Genomic DNA, 13968 nt, shown 5'->3' with positions numbered 1-13968 from the left:
TTATGAATAAATACATGTAGCTTTGTAAACTACCATTTTTAGTTCAACACATAAGTCTAATTCCATCCATCCAAGAGGACCACACTTGTTGAGAACTGAGATCAATAAGCAAGACAGGAGAATTGCCCTTGAACACTGCAGGCGCACACACGTTTGGGCTCATTTGTTTTGAAATGGAAATAGTAAAAAAACCATAATATGATAACATAAAATGTGGGAGATGTCTGAATGCTTTCTTTTTCAAAGCGTACTTGAATTTTAATAATAGGGTGAGAAGTAAAATGTAAAAACATAACATCACAAAGAAGGTCTCTTTGCTGAAATACAGAGATTCTGTTCTGTTCTGTTCTCCATGACTCAAAAGTTTCTACTCTGAACTTTTAATGGTAGGAGTCATGTGTGCCGCAGATGGCTTTTCTAACAATTACCCCTGTAATATGAAGTGTAATTCATGTATCCCGTTATGCTGAAGTCACCTTGATTACTCATGAGGAAACTATGCAAAAAGTGAGCAGTAGGAGCTGCTGCTACTACTCATGAACACACATCTGAACATGACAAAAGTACAGAGGCTTACAAAGATTTGTGTAGCAATTACTCTTCCCTTTTTGAATTACTTCAGTTGACATATGGACAACAGAGAGGCAATTATGAAGCAAAGGTTAAGGGGCTGGCCTTTATCAGCTGAGTGTTCTTGCCTTATGGTAACGATCAGCATGGAAGATAGCCGCATTTACAACTTGTGTAAAGGCATCATAGTCCTTTTGCTACATCAGGAGAAGGACTGTAACCAAAGTAGTGTCATTGCCTTGCTGTTCATAGTTTTATACAGTCCTAATGCTAGCAGTGGCAGAAGGGCTCAGAAGGGCCTTCCACCATTCTGATCTGACTGTGTTGCCTAGCATAACGCATGACCCAGAGATCTGCCCTGGGTGACCAATTGAGACTTTGGCTCTGTTCCTAGGGAAAGAACTAGCAGGGCCATAGATCTGTAGGCTTGGGGCGCTGCATTTTGGATAAGTTAAGGCGGCAGGCGACTACCATGGACATGAGCCAAGCTTGACTCCATTCAAAACTGGCACTACTGTCCACCTATGGGGAAGGGAAGATGGTCAGTGCTGCTGCTGTGGCAAAAGACTCCGCTAACCCAGAAATAGTATCTTGGGTTAAGAACTTTGCTTCAGGATGAGAACAGAAATTGCACAGCAGCTGCGCGGCAGCAGCGGGGCCCCATTAGCTAAAGTGCTTCAGGTTAAAAACAGTTTCAGGTGAAGAACGGACCTCCAGAACGAATTAAGTTCTTAACCCGAGGTAAAACATCCGGTAAAAACATGATTTCAACAGAATCAACCCCCATAAAGACTTCTAAAGGAGAGAGTTGTAGTTCCTTACGCGACACTGAGTAGGGTGTGTGGTATTGGGGAACCATTGTGTTCTGCGCTCCTTGTTAGAGAATACATAGACTGGTCATAGATTGAAGTCAAGAATGTCTCTGCTCTGCTGCCTTGTGAAGGCAGTGCATTCGTTTAACATTTGCTACAAACTTGTCAGAGCAGTTTTCTTTCTGTCTCTGTCTTCTAGTTAGCCCCAGGAGGAATTCTGACTCAGCTTCCTTATGGGTGCTGTTGCTGCAGTACAGCCTCTACCTATATCCGCCAAAGTGCCTTAGGCCGCAAAATCAGTAATTCACCTCCAATCTTTCATTACTGCTTTTCTTGGTATTTCCCCCCCTCCTCCCTTGACTTTGGCAAGCTGCATTTTTAAAAGCCATGGGTGGAATTAAAAAGTGTGCTGTTATTACCAGCGTTCCATCTGCGCAAGCACATCAGTTTGCCAGATGATATAATCCAACCATATTTCAGGGGGCATAGGGAGGAGCAGGAAAGTCGTGTTTGTTACCTGAATTCTACCCCATGTTTCCTGTTTTCAAATTCTGACATATTTCAGATGCTACACTTTCTCTGAAAGTTTATGGAGTTAGTCCAGCTTTGCTTTGCTTTCCAGGTGGACGCTTTAGATAGGGGTGGCACCAAAAGCTGCAGATAGTGGAGGCACTATGCAACAACATTGGAACGAGAAGAACAAAGAAGGGCAATGTAGGTTTTGAGAAGGTGCGAGCTGTCTTTCATTTCGTGAACTCATAGAATCTGTATGATACTAGGGAAAGGAGAGGGACTGCTCACCCCTATAGCTTTCCCTATGACTGCACAGACAGGCATGTACGAACATCACTGTAAAGAGGAGGTACACTGTTCAGTGTCTCCTGGCTTTCCAGTGCACTGTAGTTCCAGCAGGTCAGACAAGTTCTGCATGAAAAGACTCATGAATTACTAAACTGTTTTAAATGGAGAGGGTGTGGTATTGAGCAAAAGATAGTAGTGAGCCAGGAAATTGATTCCTCAGGCAATTCTCATCATTTATGTATTTCATTAATTATATTTCCTTACTTTGCCCTTTGCAAAATAGGTGGTGTTGCAGGTGATACTGGTATGCTGGATGAATTTTAACCCATTTTCTAAGTAGGATTCTATTCTTGCATAACAATGTTGGTTCCTTGAGAGGAGTAATCTATCACTACTGTACAAGATAAGTCTTCTGTATACAGGTTTTCTTTGGTGAGACTTCTGAGGGGTAAAAATCCATGGTATTCCTGAATTCCTTTCTAGTGCATGGACTATAAATCCAACACACAGTGCTCCTTTCTAATGCTTTTGGTTGCCACTTGGCTAGGAACTCCCCTTCCTGGCCTAAGCTGACCCTGGCAAACTGAGTAGAAGCATTAGCCAGAGTGTTTGAGTTGTATGTAATACAAGTCCTGCTCAGAACAGAGCAATTGAAATTAATGGACAGGAATAACTTGGGCCCATTAATTTCACTTGGTCTAGTGTGAGTAGGGCTCACATTGGATATAACTTGTGGAATGCTCTCCTCAGGGAAGTTTGCCTGACGCCTTCATTATACACCTTTAGGCAAAAACATTCCTTTTTAACCAGGCCTTTGGTTAATTTGATTGACATGCTGTGCCGTTTTAAAATATATGTGTGTGTGTGGTGGGGTGCTATTACAGGTGAAGATAGAAATCAGTGTCCAAGCAATGCTGCAATATTTTGTTTTGAATTGCTGACCCTAGCATGGGGAAGGGTTTGCGCTCTGCTTCAGGCATCAAAATGCCTTGGACCAGCACCAATCCCCTGGCTTCATTTTGCAAAAGCAGTGTCTCCTAATGAAGTTGAATGGAGAAAAATACATGGCTAGAGGAGGCAATCTTGAAATATACCACTGGGTTTGGGAAAAGTGTACTTGCAAAAAACAACAACTGAGAGGCATGTAACAAAGCTTGCTATATTTAGTAGATGTCAGCATCACTCTTATTATGCTGAATTTTTGAATATTATAGGATAAAGGGTTTTTAGTTTGGCTTGCACTTGCCATTGCAGGCAGAATTACTCTTCTGTGAGGGTTAGCTTATTTTTAAAAGTATTATCTTAATCTTCTTAATCTAAATGTTTGTGAGCAAGATCTAATTCCTTGCTCCCATAATGTGTTTAACAAAACTTCTTAATAAGAGTAGGAAAAAAGTTAATGAAAATACACCTAATTACTGTAATAGGCATTGCCTTTCTGCTTCAGATAGCTACAATTTCTTAAATATACACTTTTATAGGTAATAGTTCAGTTACATGTTCTGTTGACATGAAGTGCATTGGCTAAGAGTCAGGATGTCCCTGTTTCAAATGTCACCTTAGCCATAAATCTGTTAACAGCCAAGACCTTATCAGTGTGTTTTTCTCTATATCTGTATAACAAAATACGTATTTGCATGTGGACACACACATCAAGCATTCCTGACTCTTAGTCAGCATGCTTTAAGTTCCCAAAATGTGACTCTACTTTTCTTTTTTAATCTCAGTGAGCTTTTGTATGTGTGCATTTAAAAACAAGATAGTTTTTCTATTTTAAAAAGAGAACAATACAAATCTGAATATTCAAATATATTTAGGACACAGAGAAGACTCATCTAGATGGGCTTATAGATGAACTTTTTAAATAAAAATAGGAAGGTACAGAGTCTGAGGCCTGTGCCTGAAGGTGCCAGTGAAGCTTTTACAGGTGTCATGATACCTGTGGGTGCTAGGGCTGGACGATATCAGCTTCTCAGCATGGTGATATATCTCCAGCCAAACATCTCAATATAGTGATACATCATGATGTTAAAAAGCGGAGGGAGGAACAAGCAGCATCTGCCCCGGCCCTGTGAGGTGGCAGGCTGAAACCACTGCCGCTTCCACCACCGCCACCACCCAGTGCAGAGAGGGAGGAAGCCGGAGAAGATAACACACAGGTAAATGCCCCCTGCGATATAGTGCTGGGTGAAGGCGCCATCATACTCTGGTCCTCAAACTGGTCCTGGGTGATGTATCGATATCTTGCCCAGGACTAGTGGGTGTTGGGTTTGTGACCCCTGCTTTTGGATCAGGCAGGATAGACATACTACCTGGCTTTCATGTCTTCATAGGTTGTGATATTACTGGTTTTGCTTGTCAAGGGAATCTCTCTTGTTGCCTTCCCAGCTTAGATTGGGTGCAGCACTATTGGATGCCAGTTTTCTGGACAGCGTGGTGGCCAGTTTGAATGCTTCCACTGCAGTACATGTGGCCATGGCAACATGTGGATGTCCTACCCCATGGAAAATCGCCTGTCGGAGGCTGACTGCAGCTGGGACTTGTCGGAGGCTTGATGCTACTGAAGCCTGTTTCCATGGATCCTCACAGATGTTGTGCGGTTGTGCATTCCCTCCACAGAGGGAAAAGCCATGACCTAATCCTGTTCCACACATTCCCCACAAAACCCAGAGTGCTCCTGGACAAAGACTAGTTCTCAAAAACCAAGGAAGCAATTGCAGTTTTTTCCAGTTGCCTGTAGGGGACAGTGTTGTATTAAATATATATCTGGAAATTGATGTCTGTATGTGTCCTAGAATTCCCATAACAATTCCTTTGTTACAGTGGCGAGAGGGTCGGCTGAAGAGTTTTCTGGAACCTCAAAGACTTGTGGCGTAATTTTCTTCTGAACTAGGCGCCACTTTATGTATCTGATAATGTGTAATGTTCAGATGGCACTTACATAGTGGTTACAGAGAGAGAGAGAGAGAGAGAGAGAGATTGTAAACAAAGGACCCAAAAGGCCATAAAATGCAAGAGATAGTAGTAGGTCTGTAGTATTACTAATCTGAGCTGAAATGTATGCAAGATAAGAACAGAAGAACCCATTCACAGCAGCAGTTACTGCTAATTATCTATTTTGCTATGCTGGCCTTGTGTAATGCCTGTAGTGGAAAAGAAACTCACATTCTTTTAAGTCTGATTTGAATGGAACGTGTGTGTGTGTGTGTGTGTGTGTGTGTGAGAGAGAGAGAGAGAGAGAGAGAGAGAGAGAGAGAGAGATACATAAATACCGTATTTTTCGCTCTATAACACGCACCCGACCATAACACGCACGTAGTTTTTAGAGGAGGAAAATCCGTAGGCATGCCACCCGTAGGCATTTCTTCCATAACACGCACAGACATTTCCCCTTACTTTCTAGGAGGAAAAAAGTGAGTGTTATGGTGCAAAAAATACGGTACATACATACATAGCCATTTGTATTCATCCCCCCCCCCATGTGTCACACACAGTTGGCCAACGGTATTTTTTTTTCCTACACAAAAGAATGCAAGTCCACTGAATCTAACATATCATAGCTTTTAAAGTGCCACGAGGCTTTTTTTGTGTTTGCTGTTGAAAATATTTATAGTACAGTGGTACCTCTGGTTACGTACTTAATTCGTTCCGGAGGTCCGTTCTTAACCTGAACCACCACTTTAGCTAATGGGGTCTCCTGCTGCTGCCGCCACGCAATTTCTGTTCTCATTCTGAAGCAAAGTTCTTAACCCGAGGTACTATTTCTGGGTTAGCGGAGTCTGTAACCTGAAGCGTATGTAACCTGAGGTACCACTGTATTTCTAAATGCTAGAGTAGTGCAAAGCAACAACCAACATCCTGAAATGAAAGACTTGGTGGTTTCTGGCTAATGTGAATAAGTATTATCAATAAATGTAGATTATGAAAGACGCTGGTATTTGTATTTCTCATGTCCAGAACACATTGCACAATGACACATGCTTAGTCCTGATTGTATTTCAGTCTGTGCTTCATGCATACTGGTTACATTCTTACTGAATTATTTTATAAGGCCTGTGGGAATCATTTCCTTGGAATAACAGACAAAGCACATTTTTTAAATGTTAAAGGTGCTTTTTAGAGGGAATTTACAACTTCTTTGCAATAACGTTTATTAGCGTGTGTATGGGGATGAGTACTTTGGGTACACTGGATTTCATATAGTGGGGCTTAAGGCTAGGTAGTGAGGGAAGCAATTTTCCTGCCGCTTGCAGCCTTGCCCCTGCCCCCTGCAATATATCACTGACAATTGCTGCCCAAAGTAGGGGGAGATATTTCCATTTATGGTCCCTAGCAACCTTATGCCAAATTTGCTCCAGAACGTTGACAGTCTGAGAGAATTAGCAGCATCTTGGTGTGTGACATCAGTTACCTGGATAAGGCTGTTGGTCTATGTGTCAATCACTGTGATTCAATATCTCACTGCCCTGTCTCAGATAAATAGATGTACAGCTCTCCCCACCCCGCAGCCTATTCTGGAAGCTCATAGCCTGTTACACTGAGCTATGCCTCCAAGGTGAGAAACTGCCAGTGCATCGTTTTTGTGAATGTATCTCTTGCCTCTTGCCTGTGAGACTAGACATTGTCCGCTTGCAGTGTCCCTGCATCTAGTGCTGCTTCTGGGTGTCTGAGTGGTGGCAGTGGCCAGGAATGTGCTCCCCAGCCCCCCCCTAAGATTATTATGCCACCTTTGCCCTTTCACAGAATGATTGTGTCCTGTTTCTGTCCCATTTGCCTTAGTAATAGCCATACTGGTACATGCTGTATGGCACTGCTGTTCAAGAGTGTTCAGAAATGCAGCTGCTATACTAGTCACTGACCCTTGGAATACATCAAGGGGTTGTCCAGTGGTAGCTCTGCACTAGTGGAAAATGCTTCTGCCTGTAACCCCCCTGTACTCCAGCCCTCAGTTTGCAGTGGGTAGTGTAGATTAGTGAAAATCAGGTACCATGTCTGTTCAAAGCCACCACTGGATCCAGTCTATAATTCCCCTCCTTAGGTGGCAGGCTGACACAAAGAGAATAACCAGAGTGAGCAATACATTCAGGTGGCTGAGTGGAATCCTTAAAAGGTGCAGTGCTTCAGACCATTTAGGAGTTGATAGTGTCAACACAGCACTTTGAATTGGGCTCAGAAGCAGCCTGGAGAACAACAACGATTATACTTACAATGATGATTCTTTTTTTGGTAGTAATGCTCCCTCCTCTGAAAAGGCTCTTACTCTTGCATGTTGCTTCACTTTGGATACACTTTGAAAATTGTGCCTATCCCCCCCCCCCAAACAGCATTTGTATTGTTGTTGTCCATAGCTTTAGTTTTAATCTGCTTCTGCTGATCTTGTTGTTTGCTACCTTGTGGGTCCTGTGCACATTGCAATGCCTTGCTTGCTTTGCGGAGTGGGGAGCCACAGTTCTAATCTTGCTGTCTCTTCCCCCTCCCTATTGGAATGTATGGTAGGCTTTGCCCTTGTGGGGGTCATATTTAAATCTGTCAAGGATTTAAGTGGTTGTGTGCCAGCATCCAGCTTGCCATGCTGTCACTAGACCTGCTTTCACAGTGTGCATTCTTCCTTGTCCAATTGGCACACTCTTCCCTCTCGCTTGCAAATTGCTTTTTCCTCTTGTGCAGACACCAATTACAGCATTGTCTGTGTGGAATGCCTGATAGCACAGCAAGCCTTGAGCCTTTCTCTGGGGTGGGCGTAGCTTTTGCTTTTTGGACAAATGTCCTATATACTGGCCTACGGACAGGGCTGGTTGCTGTGTCTGGAACAGAACACGCCTTTCTTTTCTCACCCATAGGATTGTTCCTGGCAAAATGCTTGTCTGAGTGCTGTGGCTTTCTATGTTTTTGTCGTCAGGGGATTAACTGAGGACCCTAATGAAGCTTGGGGCGACAGGTGTCAGTTTGCTGTTCCTCAAGTCATTGGAGCATGGAGTCATCATAATAAGGAGAGATACTGAGGGGTGGGGTGGGGTTGTTGATTTCATTCATGTTATTATCACGGTGTGTCTAACATTGCTGGTCTTTGGTGCCTTCCCAACCTGGGTACTGTAGAGATGTGTTCCGCGCTTGGTGTGATGATTCTTGGGTCCCAGTTGCCAGGCATGTTGTAGAAGTAGCCATCAGTGTTGCTGCAATTGTTTGTTTCTACTGATAGAGTTTTGCTTTCTACTTCATTGCCGAGAGTGCAGAGGATTATGCTGGTGGGGCACTGGTGTAGTCCCAAAGTAAATGAAAACTTATTAGGAGACCGAATGAAAACAGGCTATTATCAAAGTCCACAAAGAAATAGCATGAGTGCATAAAAAAAAGGTTAGCTAAAATTTATAGAGATACTAGTCTGCAAGATGCTCTACAATTTTAGAAATAAAAGTAGTATGAAAGAAATTTAGGATTGTTGATTTTATGAAGGTAAATTTTAAACCGAAAATGCAAATTCAGACAACCCAATAAGAGAACTATGACCAAATAACCAAATGATCAAGAGACCCTCAAAATAAATGACCTTTATGAAAAAGTTAGTTGCCTTTATGAAGAAGTCAACCTTCTAGTGTGAACCCATGTTTATATTTACTATACCCTCATATGCTGCCAGAGCTACTTACAGTATACTAATAAAATAATAATAATAAAAAGTCAGACAAGACAAATCTAATTTGGTTGGTAAGGGAGTTTGGATGGAAAATGGATTGAACAAGGCTTTTTGATACTTTTCTACAGACACAATCATAAGTAAAATGAGTGCACTGGGAACAGAAGATAGCATTGAAAGGTTGGATAGACATGTTATTTGAAAACTAGGAAATAAACAGTAGTCTGCAAGTTTCATTTTTTTTAGATTATTTCTTTTTTGATACCTTAATTGCAGTCTTGTATTTTAAGAAGTGCAAAACTGAGTTTGTTCACCAGAAGCATTTCCCCTTTGAAAGATTTTTATCTTAAATCCTTATATTGCCATCTTTTAAAAAAATAAGCTTTGAGAATTTTAAAAGCTACTGGGGGAAGGGGATTCTTGGAATACCTTCGGGTAGGAAGCAAAAAAAAAAAAATCCATGTGCTGGTCATATTCCTCTAAATTTCTGCACACCTCCTTTGGAAGACTATAAATATTGGTTGATTCTGGTTTAAGTCTTTTAAATCTAGGATCAAAGCATTACAATGAATTTTAGTTTGCACTCCTAGACACAGTATTGCCTCCAATAGCTTCTCATGCCATGTCCTTTAAGAAAGTTTCAAGGCCAGAAGATCCCATTTATCTAGAAACTTGTTTTATTGCTGAATTGTTTCATGCAATTAGAAAGCATTCCTTGATATCCAGACTAAATTTGTCTTGTTTCAACTTTAACATTACTACTTGTTTTTCCTTCAAGGACTCTGATAACTTGGCTGTTTCTACCCCTTCCACTGCTTTTTAGCAGCCTTTGAAAAGCGCCTTAATCTCTTTTCTAAGTCTCTGGTTCTCAAATAATGGCATGGTTTGCACCACTACCCTAAAATCTGCTACACAGCACATCCAGAACTATGCAGTGCCCTCGATGTAGCTGGAGCAAAGCTGCCAGGTTCTTGAAGTGAATTTCCGTCTCCAGTGCAAGCAGACGTGGTCAGAGACCACATTTAGAAACTGGGAACTGAACAAGGAAGTAAACAGCAATGCCCCTTTTCCTAAGCCAATCAAAGGGGCCACACAAAATGTGGGCCAGGGAAGCACTCTCCCAGAATAGACTTCCTGCATCCTTTCTGGCTGGAGTCCCATGACTGAAGCTTTCCATGCTTTCTGCAACATGAAAAATAGACCATATTTAGACAATCTTCTTTATAAAATAAACATCACAATGTGGCATCAAGCTCTGATGAAGAAGAATTCAGCACCTTCTGCGGCATTCTGTTCCACTGGTGAACACTTGTGTTCCCCCTCACCCCACCCCAAGAAGCTCTTCCTATTGTTTGGTCGAAACATTGTGTTTTAAGAAGTTTACACTTGGGAGAGTCATTTAAACTGCTTTTGGCTTACAGTGACATTCTCTTTGAACGTGTATCAAATGAAGAAATTTGACTTGTAAAATGTAGGCGTAAGCGTGATAAGTGGCAGCCTCAGTAGAAGCTTGGTATTTAATTCTCTTTTCCTAAGCGATACTTGCTTTGAAATGTCCCATTAAATCCTGGCAAATATGCTTCGGATTGCAACCTTCAGCTCCTTAAAATAATTTTAAATTGTACCTGATGAAGAAGTACATAAAATACAGAGGATATTATTGTCAAAGTATTGGATATCTCACTGCCTGGCTCCACCCTGCCCTCTGACCCCAATTTTAGTTTTAAGGCATTGATCTGCTATGGAGGAAGCAACGGATAGAATTTTATTGGCTCAGGATTTATATAATGACTGGTTATGGATGCTCTACCTCGTGGGATGATGCACTTGCATCTGTATAAACAACTAGGAAAGTTTAGGTTCAAGGTTTGGAGTGTAGCAAAACAAACCACATCCTGAAATAAGAGCAGTGGAGAGAGAAATCCCTTTTGTTTCTTTCAAGGTGGAGAATGATCAAATAGTAAAACCCTTAGATACTAAAATATACCCTTTATAACTAAAAAAAATTTTTTTTACAAGTTTCTATGACTCTTGATGTGTTTCTGGTTCAAGTGCAGGTGGCAGCTTATCTAATGGTAACAAAGACATAACATTTTTTAAAAAAACAAACAGCGTGTTGTCATAGTTGAAGGGAGATTAATTTGGAGTTGCAAAAAGCGTATAAGCACAATTAAACTGAAACAGTGAGAAAATTAAAAGAGGCGTTTGGCTTCTGCTCCAGCCATTTCAAAACTCCTTTCAGGCGGAAAAAAAAAGTTGCGTGTGTATCTAGCTAGCGCTCTAAGCAAGAGCTGCTGCTTATTTCTTTTTCAATTGTGCAGCGGCAACTCTGCTTCCAGTAAGGGCAGAATCTGACATGGCCACTTCTGTGCAGTCTTCAGCTCCTCCTCCTTCCCTGTCTTGCCTTCAAACACTCAATACATTTAGAGACTGATCTTGTGCAGAAAATATCCCTGACATTTGAAGAGCTCCAGGGATTCACTGAGCATGCTCAGTCATCTCCGTCTGCTAGAAAGAGGAAGCTAGTTTACATAGGAGTCATACCAAGCATAGCCTGCATGTCAGTGCAGTTAACTTGCAGCGGGCTGTGAGGAGAATTAGCATGTCTTTGTCCTAGGAAGTCTTTGCCATTCCAGTTTCCCCCTCCCCCGCCCGAAATTTGGCGTCAGATCTGTAAGCAATTTTTAATTGCAATTGGACACAATACATTTCAAACTCTGCCTTCGTTTCTGAAGCCTTTGAGGGGGATTTCCCCCCCCTTTGCCTTTCTTTTTTTAAAAAACTCTGTTGTGGTTTTTTTTAATATACTTTGTTTTGATTAGTCGGAGGCTGGGCCTTGAGCTTGTGGAACTCGGGAAAGAGCCAGGAGCTACTCGCAACAGCATTTCCCCCGTGTTTTTGTCGCTGATTTTTTTGGGGTGTGTTCAGGGCGGAAGCAAGCAAGCTGGTCTTCTTTGCTAGCCCACTCAATGCTATTTATGAAGATGGACCTGTTGAACTACCAGTACTTGGACAAGATGAACAACAATATTGGCATTCTCCGCCAATATGAAGGTAACTTAAGATTCACGCCACGCTCCGGCGTTATGTCTTTGTGAGTTTGTGCTGATATCTTTTGCTTGCTTGATTTGGGCAGTGGCCTGCCTTTTCTGCATGGAAATGCTGATTTCTATCTCTCCCCCCCCCCCCCCATTTTAAAGCCAGGCGTTTTGTGTTTTGTCCGGGAGACATTGATCACTTAGAAGTAGTTTGCTTGAGGGAACTATTGTTTATCGCCGTTTTGAAAGCTTTCCTATTTGCAGATGTCTCTCCCCCCCCCCCGCCCGAAAATAAATGTTGTTCGTTCGCTCTTTTCCTTCCACACGGGAGTATAAGGGGGTAGTAGTGTGACAATGACTGGATGGCAAGTTGGCATGTTGTATGCGTGTTTTCTCTCTCTTTCTCTCGGGTCACCTCCTGTCTTTAGGGCACAATGGGAGAGTTTTTACTACTCTGCTCCGGGGATGGAAGGGTGCCTGTAGTACAGAATACAGAGTGCCCCTTTGTTTGACTTCTCATTTCCTGTACAGCTCTGAGAAAGCTCTGACACAGAGGGCTGCCTCCCCTTCCCTTCCCCTCCACAATCCCACATCTCCTCCCTCAAGAACCACCTCAAGCAAGCCTGCCTGTAGCAGAAAGAAATGCACACAGCCGCTAGGAAACACAACTTCATGGCCGTCATCTTCTGGGTGGATTCTCTCTCTCCCCCCCTCCCCGCTCCCCACCCTCATGTTTGCTTGTTTCCTGACAGAGAATTGTTTGTTACCAAGTTTTGCAGTAATGTCCCGCCGCCCCACTATATGGATCCTGACCACAGGAGTGGTAGAATTTCGCTGCTTTTTTTTTTTAACTAGCTGAGTTTTTAACCTACGTGCAGTTTGAACAGGCTGTAATGGCTTAGTTTTTAAGCGAGGAAAGAAAGGCACCACTGAGCTAATTGTACTTGGCAGGAGGGCTGTTTTTCTGTTGCCACACACACAAACATTGCACAAATCGCTCCCCCCCCCTACTCCTTCCAGATTTTCAGTTGGAAAAATTTCCATGCTTGTTAAAGAGAGTGGCTTTTATTATGCTGGCCAGTAAATGATACCTAAATGCAAACCTGTTAAGTTTGGGGATTGGGAGCGGGGGGGGGGGGACAAACAAGGCCTTGTCAGCCTGTTCTTGTTGGAAGCAGGTCAGCTGAAACTGAGTTACTGAGGAGGGCAATGATTACTATAAGGGGTGTGTCTGCTACCTCATGATTTTAAATGTGAAAATATTAATTTTCAATGTTTATTATACATTTGGAAGAAGAGATTAGTGTGATGGCTCAGTCCCTTATCTTCAGTGTTTTCAGAGCTCCCTTACTTTCTCACGTGTTTCTGAACTTCCTCCAGACTTTTTTTGCTGGTAGTAGTTGAACTGTTTTAAAGAGGCCCTTTGTTGACATGAGTCTAATATGCTGTTATGTTTAATATTTGCTGCTTTCCTCTTTTTCATTATCTTTAACACTAAAGTTAAAATGTGTATGGACAAAATAAAATGGACTTGGAAAGATTTTATAACTGGGCATTCATATTCTTGTCTTTTAAAATTTATGAACATGATTTCATGTCAAATGTATGGTGAATCTTCCATGTAACTACCATAATCTTGTTATTGTAGATCAGTATAAGCAGTGATGATTGTTTTGGGCATAATCTAGGCACTTTTAAATCCCACTGATTTTAGTAAATGTGTGAGTAAATTTGTCCCTTTGGGGTGGAGGGGATTATTGGTTTGGACTGAGTGTATTCAATTATAACAAGCTCATTTCTGCTTACAGAGCATGCATAGGAGATAAATTTTGTTGGAGATATACATTGTGTTGTTATCTCCATTTTGGATTTTTTAGAATTCTAACAGAACTTAAACATTCCTTGAGGAAAGCACTTTGCATCTGCAAGTTTTACATGACAATAGAATTGGGGAAATTCCTGAAGCAAATGTGTTAACTTTGGTGATGTTCTCATGGATATTTGCATGCAAACAACAACCCCCCCATGCTATGTAAAGCCACTTCCGGCCTGCCCAGGAGGTGGGGTTGCGGGCTTCACGCCCACCCCACATGAGCAGGGGCTGGTCGCAGCC

The 13968-nt window shown here is 42.1% G+C and overlaps 1 protein-coding gene across 3 annotated transcripts in view; it reads left to right on the top strand.

Moving 5' to 3' along the window:
* Positions 1 to 13968, top strand: part of VGLL4 (vestigial like family member 4) — a 96444-nt gene that overhangs the window by 22862 nt on the left and 59614 nt on the right. The window contains exon 1 of one of the 3 annotated variants that reach the window (XM_053377660.1): positions 11293 to 11871. The exons of 1 other annotated variant lie outside the window; for it this stretch is intronic. In XM_053377660.1, coding sequence (XP_053233635.1) covers positions 11787 to 11871 — 85 coding nt within the window. In that variant the 5' untranslated portion in view covers positions 11293 to 11786. Of the gene's footprint in view, positions 1 to 11292; positions 11872 to 13968 lie in introns of those variants that run through there. One more of the 3 variants, XM_053377663.1, reaches the window with a different exon arrangement.

Source organism: Podarcis raffonei, chromosome 2 (genome assembly GCF_027172205.1).
Source record: "Podarcis raffonei isolate rPodRaf1 chromosome 2, rPodRaf1.pri, whole genome shotgun sequence".
NCBI classification, from domain to species: domain Eukaryota; kingdom Metazoa; phylum Chordata; class Lepidosauria; order Squamata; family Lacertidae; genus Podarcis; species Podarcis raffonei.
This window is presented reverse-complemented; position numbering and strand designations above follow the sequence as displayed.